Source organism: Echeneis naucrates, chromosome 16, assembly GCF_900963305.1.
Source record: "Echeneis naucrates chromosome 16, fEcheNa1.1, whole genome shotgun sequence".
NCBI lineage: Eukaryota > Metazoa > Chordata > Actinopteri > Carangiformes > Echeneidae > Echeneis > Echeneis naucrates.
Window position 1 is genome coordinate 1258326 of NC_042526.1, and position 10291 is coordinate 1268616.

The 10291-nt window shown below is 46.9% G+C and overlaps 1 protein-coding gene across 1 annotated transcript; it reads left to right on the forward strand.

Moving 5' to 3' along the window:
• The first annotated feature begins 1739 nt into the window (after positions 1-1739).
• On the forward strand, positions 1740-4344 carry hyal6 (hyaluronoglucosaminidase 6). The gene is made up of 3 exons (XM_029522371.1): positions 1740-2675; positions 2846-2935; positions 3874-4344. The coding sequence occupies exons 1-3, from the start codon at positions 1740-1742 to the stop codon at positions 4342-4344; spliced, it is 1497 nt and encodes a 498-aa protein (XP_029378231.1).
• Positions 4345-10291: the final 5947 nt, after the last annotated feature.

A 10291-nucleotide genomic window follows, 5' to 3' on the forward strand; every position in this document is an offset into this window, starting at 1 on the left:
GGTCACTCTGTCTCTGCTTGTTGGACATTAACAGTGGATCATTAACTGTTAATTCTAGGCTGGCTTCATATTTTCCAGACTGAACTGTGCGAGGCCCCAAACCCAAGACCCCCCCGAGTCCGGCAGATGAAGTCCAGCTGACACAGTTTCATAGTTGGTGCAGAGATGTTCAGAGCCAGTTTAGAGGGTGAAGCCTTTTTCCAAAACCGCAGATGCATGTCTGGCTAACAAACTCACTGTTTCGTCCCAGACGTATAGTCAGTGCGTCGCTCCCTAACAGAAAAAAGCTGTTTACAGGGAGCGCGGCTTGAGTAGGACTTCTCAGCTATGATGTTGTTTTTGTTGTTTTATCAGATGAAATTCACAAATGGAGCTCCATCTGGATTCTCTGGAGATCTTCAATGTCCATCCAGTGGTTATGAAAATTGAAATGTTTCAACCTGGCACCCATGGTGGACTGACTGACTGATCCCACCCCCGCCCTGGTCCTCATCTGGATCCCATTAAGTTCAGCTTCTTTTCACTGTTCTGTTGTGTCTCTCTCAGACAAAACACCAAACGGAGTCTCCTGTATCAGTCTGGGCTCAGACTGTATCGATGGGGGGTCTTTGTTGTGGTGTGGAGTCGCAGCGTTTCCTGAGGCTTCGGGCCTCTTGGCGGTTTGGGCGACAGCCTGAGTGGCTTCACTGCACTCAGTTAGTCTTGGATCAGCATCGCCAGAAAAACCATCACAGTGGGAGGATTATGAAACTGGTGTGAGAGGCACAGAGCGTTAAGAAAAGCTTCACTGTGCTGAGCGGGACACGAGGAATGTTTCTGATAAATTACAGCCTCTTTAAAACGTTTCGAAGGAAACATTTTGACGGTTTATTTGTGAATCGGAGACACAGCCATGTCCTCCAGCTCTCTGCTCCCTGATCCACGTCCAACATCACTGCAATCGTAAAAAGTTCTCGTGCCATTTCAAATCTTCGGTCTATTCCGATGATGAATGAAAAGTCGAAATGTTCGGAGAAGCCTCAGCCCACCGGTGGTTTTCCTGCATCTCCGCTCTGGTTACAATCCCGCAAAGAGAATGATGGCAGACTTTCCATCGAGTCCTTGGAGTCAACCTCGGTGGTCATGTTTCCCAAGAGCGGGGTCACAGTGTCTTTTCCCCGACTCTGGAAAAACTAAAATATGAATTACTTACATATGAGGGGGCGCCAAGAGCAATTAGATAGAGAGGATTTTGAGGGGGTGGGAGAGTGGTGGTGGTGGTGGGGGGTCCTAAATGAAATCCTGGGGGAACAGTTTCAGAGAAGAAAAAAAAAAAAACGAGCTGCAGAGAGACCCGACGTGTTGTATGTTAACTATGTGATTTGGTTTCAACATGATGTTGTTTCTGTATGTAAAACAGCAGGCTGCTGTGTTTTAAAGGACGACAGGAAGACTCTGACTGCGTTAAGACCATTTGAATGGATGTTAAATCTTTTAAAGGGAAGGGGCTCTGGGATTTGAACCCTCATCTTCTTCTTTACTGTAACACAATCTTCAGAGAACAGACGAGCTTTGTGTTTTGGTTGTTGTGGAATTTGGAGCATTCACTTCAGTGATCATCACTCATATGTCCGCTCACCAACCAGTCTGATTATTTCTGCTCACTGAAGCTCAAAATGTGTTTATTTTCCCTCCAAACATGTAATTTTCCCCCTCTGTCTGTGTAGGACCACTAATTGCTTCATGAAAAATCGGTGGCCATGCGGCAGATGGGGCTCTGTCTCCTAGCGCTAACCTTGTGGGTTGGCATCGGAGTGAAGCTCCAGGCTGGGGGGGACCAGATGAAGCCGGCCCGTGCACCTCTGATCCTTCACCGGCCGTTTGTGGTAGTGTGGAACGCTCCCACCGAGTCCTGCCGCCTGCGATTCAAGGTGGACCTGGACCTCAGCGTTTTTGACATCATAGCAAATCTCAACGAAACCCTCAGTGGACCGAACGTCACCATATTCTACCACAGCCACCTGGGATACTACCCGTACTACTCCAACTCCGGGGTCCCTGTCAACGGCGGACTTCCCCAGAACCAGAGCATCTCCAAACACCTGAGCAAGGCCCGCGCCGACATCGACAAGCTGATCCCTCACAAGGATTTTCGAGGCCTGGGCGTCATCGACTGGGAGAACTGGAGGCCTCAGTGGGTTCGAAACTGGGGCGCAAAGGACATCTACCGCAACAAGTCCAAGGAGCAGATCCGGAAACTGCACCCCAACTGGCCAGAGAGCAAGGTGGAGAAGGAAGCGAAGGAAAGCTTCGAGAGGGCGGGCCTGGCTTTCATGAACCTTACCTTAGCATTGGCTGAGGGCCGTCGTCCGGACGGGCTCTGGGGGTTCTATCTGTTCCCGGACTGCTACAACTATGGATACAAGAGGCACCCACAGCAGTACACCGGCGAATGCCCCAACGTGGAACACGTTCGGAACGACCATCTGATGTGGCTCTGGAGAGAGAGCACGGCCCTCTACCCGTCCATCTACCTGGACTACGAGCTCAAGTCCTCCCCGAACACCGTCAAGTTTGTCCACTATCGAGTGAAAGAGGCCATGAGGATTGCATCCATCGCACGGACAGACGTCACGCTGCCTGTGTTCGTCTACTCCAGACCTTTCTACGCCTACACCTTCGTGGTTCTTACAGAGGTACGTTTTAAGTTTTCAGACAAATGTCACAATTTGAGTGACCACTGAATTGTCTTGAGGATTCATAGATGATAAGGAATTAACAGTGAGGAAGCATGTGATTGTTGCGTATGTCATGAAATGTAAAGATAGTTGGATCTTGGGTTGACCTGCCTGACTTCCTGTTTCAGAGCGATCTGGTTCATACCATCGGTGAGAGCGCTGCTTTGGGCGCTTCAGGTGTCGTCCTCTGGGGATCATCGGAGTACGCTCGGTCACAGGTGCTGGTCAAAAACACAACAAACGGATGAATCAAAACTGATTAAAGTGGCGGAAGCTTGATATTTATTTGCTAGGTTTCTCCTTTTCACCCAGTGAAACAACAAAAACTTTATAGTCCCTAAAAATCTGATCAGATGAAAGGCACAGCTTTAGTATTGTTACCCTTACATTACAGCATGCATCACATAAAATAAGCCACAAAGCTTTAAGAAACCGCACATGTTCAGTCACAGCGCATAAAACAAGGCTTCGTGATTCCTGTGCTAAATACACGGCATCATTATTCCCTCCACGAGAACCTTATGTTTTCAAAATAAAAAAATAAGTTTATGACCTAAACTGACAACAGCCTCTGATTTACGTGAGACCGTGGTCGGGAGTTCCGCCTGCGGTTGTGGCTTGTTTTGTGTCTTATTTAGAGCAAACATGCTGCTTTGAATGCTGAGGGAGTTAAATGTATGTGATTTTAATGACAAAAAGGACAATTTTCACCCATCGCAGCTGAAACTGTAATTTATGTCGTCAAACTGAGGGAAGTCAGAGAATCTTCAGCAGTTCCGCCCTTAGTCACACAAAAATGATCGATGGGTCATTATTTTCTTAACTCGCTGAAGTGCGTGCTCTTTGACTGGATGTAAAGTAAAAATGAAACAGAAAAATGTCCCTACTTCTCTCTTGATACACGTCAGATCAGCTTTCTCCTTCAAATAGAGTTTTTTTCTGGATAAAAAAAATAAATAAACATGATGGCTGACAGATAAATTACAAACAGCAGCTCACAAAGTGATGGGTTGACGCTTTAAACAGACAAAGAACAGCAAAACTGTGAGGAATGCTGGAGTTCACTTAATATCTGTAAACATTTGAAACAAGAGGACGAGCTACGAGCTGTGGTGTGCCCGCCGTCTCTGACTGTCTTGTGTCCCGTCTCTTTTAGAGGAACTGTCTGACAGTGAAGAAATACATCGACGGTCCTCTGGGTCATTACGTCATCAACGTCACATCTGCCGCCAAACTGTGCAGCAAGGCGTTGTGCAAGAAGAACGGCAGGTGTGTCCGCAAGAGCCTCATCTCGGGCGCCTACCTGCACCTGAACCCCCGCTTCTTCCACATCCACCGCAACCGCTCTCCCAGGGGCCCCCACTTCCACGTCAGGGGCCACCTCAACAACCACGACATCATGGACATGAAGGACAAGTTCACCTGCCAGTGTTACCAGGGATGGACAGGTGTTTACTGCGAAATACCCCAGGCCCCGCCCCCTCCTCCGTCTGTCGTCCCCCTGCCCCGCCCCCGTGAGAACGGCCTGCTGGGAGATATTCTGCTGCTCCTCTCCCTTCATTTCTCCTGCCTGTGTGTCATCATGTTTCTGGGATTCTGTCTGATCATCAAGTGCCTGATCCTCTGACCGCCGAGACTGCCGTGGAGTCTGTGACGCAGATACAACATCCTGTAATGTCCACTGGAAATCTGTGACTGCATTGAAAATAATGGGAAAACCTCCTACTTCTATTTGCAGTTTAATTCATTTAAATGAACATTTCAGCTCCTTTGATGGATCAAACATGCTTACATGTCAGAAATGTACTACAGTTTTTTAAACCATTACAATACAAACACAACAACAGCCAGGACCGACGCCTCAGAGCAACTTATTCGCTCTGATAACCTTGAAAAACTTTCTTCAGCAAATTTCTGAAAGTGGCATAATTAAAATGAAAAATGAAAAACCGTGGTGAGGTTTTCGCCTCTTACAGACTGAACTCTCCGATTGTTTATAAAACTGAACTCAGTTGGTTTTTCTCCTCCAAATAAACACGAAGCTTCTATAGAAACCTCATCAACAAAGGCCTTTAGAGGACAGTTCAGTTTAGAGCCTCAGTCATTTGTTTAATTTGGGATAATGACTGTAATGAAGCAACGGTGTGGTCAGTCAAGTGAGTCCCGGGTCACATGACCAAACAACATAACAGTGTCCCCTGTTTGTCCCACGGGAATTGGGGGGGAGGTGATGAGAGTAAACTGACAGAAAGTGCTGCAAGAAGCTGACTGCTGCTGGAAGCTGTCCAGTAAAGTCCGAGCTGCTGGAACCTGCAGTTCCTCTGAAGACCACTAGAGTCTGGCTCCGGCAGTCCAGATGGAGTCCATGTTGTTTTCCAAATAACCAAACAAACAAACAGTTCTGGTTTCTGACAAAAACTGTCTCCTTCATGCCGACTGTGCAGCCTCCAACGAGCTCAGACTCCTTTTCTGCTCGTCAAACATGTTTTGGGCCTGAAGGAGTTGCCAGGTGCAGAAACACACTGACTCAGCCTAAAAAATGGACAGTTTGCCCAACAACAACACAATTCAGGAGCTTTTGTGGGAACAGCTCAGGAGGAGCAGGAATTAAAACCGATCACACTCAGGGTCCAGACTGTTCTGGTCTGGCTCCCTGACGATGGAACTAGCTCCTGAAGTTTTCAGACATTTCCCATGAACGTTTTTCACAAGCACTCCATATTTGAGGTTAGACTTGTTGCCTTCTTTTGTCTGGGCAGAGAAAAGCCTAATTGGCCAAGTTGAGTGAATGTTTGGTGGAGCTGAGTTTGTGAGGCTGAGAAATAATATTTTCTGACAGTTACATTTCATCCTGGGAGCAGGCCTTGATAAAAACGCTCTTTACTTGGTGTTTTTTGCAGAAAGGAAAGTTTCGTTTGTCTTGGTAGCATCTCATGGAATAATCCTGATAGTGCAGCTTTAAACTCAGACGTGTTTTTCTATGATTATAGCAGCAACAGATTATTTGAGTCATTACTTGTTTATCAGAGTTCCTGACCTTTGACCCCAGGTGAGCTCAGTGGGATGTCTTCCTGCAGTCTGCAGCTAGGCTGAGTGATCACATGTCACCTGACAGGATGTGCGGCTCAGATTAAAGCCAGCGAAGAAGATTCCTGCAGCAGAAACAGCAGGAAAAGAGACTCCAACGCTCCGACTTCAACTTGTGTCCCTGATCGATATTTTAACAGCTGCTGTTATGAAGCCTCGCAGACATTCATGGTTCCCTTAACGCTGTGTGAGGTGCCACAATCAGGTCAAATGTTTATCACGTCGTGGCCAAATACAAAGAGGCTCATTCTGTCTGATGAACATGATCCGATTGGATCGAAGTCAGGGCTGGTTGACCCTCCAACCTCGGCTGTTTACTGTGTTTTGTGCTGGTTAACGTTTTTAATAGCACCTGCTGGGCAGCACGGCGCCGTAGTGGTTCGGTTCCCGGCCCGACCCGCATGTTCTCCCCGTGTCTTTGTGGGTTTCCTCCCACCATCCAAAGACGTGTCTCGGTTAACCGGTGACTCTGAATCCGTAGGTCCGTAGGAGTGTGAGTGTGAGTGGTTGTTCTGGCGATCTGTCCAGGGTGACCCCGCCCCTCACCCAATGTGAGCTGGGATTGGCTGCAGAAGTGCCGTGACTTGGAAACAGATAAACTAAACATGCTAAACTTAAGCCAAACCGTTTTCCTCCGATTCTGAGGGTGCAGCGTTTCAGCAGCAGGTTGGATAAATGAAACTGACTTCGTCCTGTCTGGGCGGATCCAGCTTTCACGGCCTTCACGGCTCTTCGTGAGTAACGGCAGCTCTGGCGGGGCTGAGGGTGAGTGGCTCTGACACGGCGTCTGTCAGTTATTATCCGATTATGATGACTGGCAGCCAGAGAAGTAAACAGCTGCAGAATCTGCACTTCGACTTCTAAACTCCAAGTCGAGGATGTGAGAGCGGAAAAAAAATGAAAGCAAGATCATAAAGAAAGTTTGTTTCCTTCAGCTGCTCATACATAACCACATTTAAAGATTCTAACATTCTGTATATGGAGTCCACTTTACTACATAAACTGCTGAGGTTCATCATTCAATATGTCTTAAATACACAGAAACCAAACACCTGTAATTTCACAAACCTCAGGCTTCAGTTAGCTCCTCTACTTTAACTAATAACCGTAATCAGCTCTGGTTCAGTGTCACCTCATCAACAGGGAAGCTGGCTGAGACTCAACCAGAGCGAGAGAGAGATTTCCTCCTTAAATCAAACCAGTGATCAGCAAGTTACAGGCCTGAGACTTTAAAAGAAGCTTGACAGTATGTTTGCATTCTACAGGAGATGAAAGAAAAAGTATGCTTTAATTCTGTTTCTCTGTCTGAAGATGGAAATCTTTAAAAGGTAAATATTTCCATTAAAACTATCATAAACCAGCCTCTCCAGACGTCTCAGGTCCTGATCCTCGGCTCACTGAGGTCCAGCAGCTGAAGGAAACAGAGCGCTCCTATCTGCTGACTGAGCCTCAGTCTCTGAGAGGTCAAAGATCATGGCTGAGCGTGTTGAAACAAATTATGTTCATTTCCCTTCTGCTGGTGATGATCCGATAAAGACATGAGACCAGAGAGGAGGCCTTTTAAACAGGAAATGATGGTTCTGTGTTGTTCTAAATGTTGTTACGTAACTTTCACATCTCCGTGGCGTTCCTTTCCCCGAGGAACTAACAACAGAAGACCAGCTGGTAAAACGTCTCTGACGCCCGAAAACCCATCAGTATCGCTTCCTCTCTTCACGTTCAGGAAGTTCAATCAGTGGAGGATTTAACAGGAGAGCTGATCCTCAGCGTGTCTCCAGATCGTGAAGCGTTCATTAGCTCACAACAGCTCAAACACAACCTGACGGACGGATGCTCCTTTAAGTCTCTGCAGGAAGATTTGCTGTGAAATTTAATTAGAAGATTTGAAAACTTATTTGGAAAATGGAGAATGGGAATTAATAACGTATGTAAATCTGTATGTAAACAGGCAGAACAAGCTGAACTCTGCTCATGAAAATGACCTTCATCGGTTCTCAGCTTTGCTTCTTTGAAATGTAATTTCTGTTGAGCGCCGTCCTGCAGGATCAGGATCAGGATCTCGTTTCCCCGCAGTCCTCCGTAACGTACAGTCCGCCCTGAACGTACATCGACCCTGAACCATTACTTCCTCCCCAGGGCAACCCGGCGCCTCATTACAGCCGAGCCATTAAAGCGGCAGGAAGATCCACAGTGTCTGAGCCCAGACGTTCTCATAACACAGTCCATATGTTGGTGAGGAGGCTCCGACCGCCACGGCCGGCGACGCCGAGGTCTGTGTGGGCTCGGCGTGGGCCTTTCATCCACGGAGGTGGTGGAAACAAATCTGCAGTCAGGATCACAACGCCAGGCCAAAGTAATCCAAACACACACGCACACGCTGAAGTTGAGGGATCCTGAAATCGGCCAGTCAGTGTGTTCTGGGGGTGGAGGGCTGAATTCGTTTTCACTGTCACGCTTCAGCGTGTCCTTTAATGTGTATGTGTGTTCGTACCCTGAACGTCTGGTAAAATCAGAGCTCATTAACACAGCAGACGGTCCAGACGGTCTACAGGCTGACCTCCGTGTGGGCGTTGATAATAAATCAGGTTTAAAGTATCAAAGCTCTCAGCCTGGTTTCAGAAACTGAACCTTAAAACCAGCCGTCAGGACTTCTGGGACTTTGTGATGTCACCGCCTTCAGTCACGCCCCCAAGCCCCTCCCACCTGGACTCGCCTTCTAGCCTTACAGGATTTGCTTTATTTTAATTGGATCTCTGTGAAAACTGTCGTCCAACCATCAGCTTTGTTGTTTGCGATGTTTGTGTGTCTGGATTGTGTATCATTTCCTTCCTCTTCGTGAGTTGGACTCAACAGCTGAGCGACTCTTCAGCTCCTCTTTATGAGAAACAGACTTTCGGTTATTTGGGGGAAGTTTGGCGACGACTAACCCCCCCCCCAAAATAAAAAACGAGTGTTGTCACATTTCTGAACAGCTGAGCGTCACCTGACGGCTCAACAATCCCAGGCAGCCGAAGGCACAGCCTGTAATCACAACACGCAGCTCGTAACAGCTGACGGAGCGCCTGTTTGTGTTTGCGACGGGAAAATTGGAAGGTTTTGCTGCAGAGAGCAAATAAGAGAAAACTGCATCGGATGAGTTCAGAGAGGGAACGTAAACTTGACATCCGATCATGCAGGCAAGAGGAAATAAACACGTGGAGCTGGTAATTTAAAGGAAAGAGGAAACAGGAAACACAAATACACAAACACACACCAATGAGGTCACATTTTGGTGGATTTGGATGAACATCATTGTTTTGTCCTCTGATTAAGAACCATACGAGTCAGTGTGTCAGGAACAGACCAGGCCAAAGCACAAACACTTCCATTTCCTTTTGTCGAAGGTCATTAGGATGGAAGCTATGAAATGACAAAAGAGCTCATCGCAACACACAACAGGACTATTTCCTGCGTGAACGTCAGAGGAACGCTGAAGAAAACTTCTTTTAACTGAACTTTCCCACAAACAGAGTGAAGCCGCTTCATATGGCGAGTTTAGGGAACACACGCCTCCTCGCCATCAGGTGGTTTTCATCTGCGTGAAACAAGTCATTACCGGTTTACGACAAGTTTGTGCAGCTGAGAGCAACAAATTCAAACGGGACCGATTTCTGACTCCAGACTTTTGTTGTTAATGTTGTAATGGATCACCTAAATGTTTGCAGCAAAAGAATAAGAAAGCTGTCCAGGTAGAGAGGCACATCCACAGAAGGATGGACTTTAGGGATCTGGTTAAAGACAACTTTCCTGTTTTTGGCTGCTGATCGTGGGGGGATGATATTTTAATTACAGGTAAAAAACGTTTTACTGAAGTTGGGTTTCACCCATAATAATATATTCTCCCACCGTTAACGAGAGAGAGAGGAGAAAAAAAGCCATATGTACGTCTTCCTGCTGATGTAAATCTTCTGTTTGAGCTTGCATGACATATTTATTCAGTCTGAAAACACACAACCAGAAAAAGGGAAAATCCATGTGTATATTTACCAGAGGGACTCTGCAGGGATCGGCCTCACTGCGACTTTTGTCTCCTGGTTGTAAATATGTGTGGTGAACCGCAGGAATCTGGGCCCGGGCTGGGTTAAAGAGCCGAGCCCACATAATGTCACTTAATCAGCACAGCGACACTCAGAGCGAGAACATAAAGAAGATCAGGCCCGATGAGTTCAGTTCTCTCTTGTTGTTTTCTTTCTCAGGGCCGTCGTGTTGGCGTTCAAACTTCAATCAAATTTAAACAGATGTTTAAAGTGGAACCGAAGTCAGCGGCTCTGAAGACAAAAAGGAGATGATCTTTACTGTTTAAAAAAAAAACTGTTGAACTGAACTGTTGAAAGTGAAATGTAAAACCTGGCCGCGCTTCATATTTCGGTTGAGTCGGATTTACCATCAGTGGTTCTTCCTCAAGAAGCCTGAGTGCTCAACAACATCTGCACAACAAGCTGAAAACG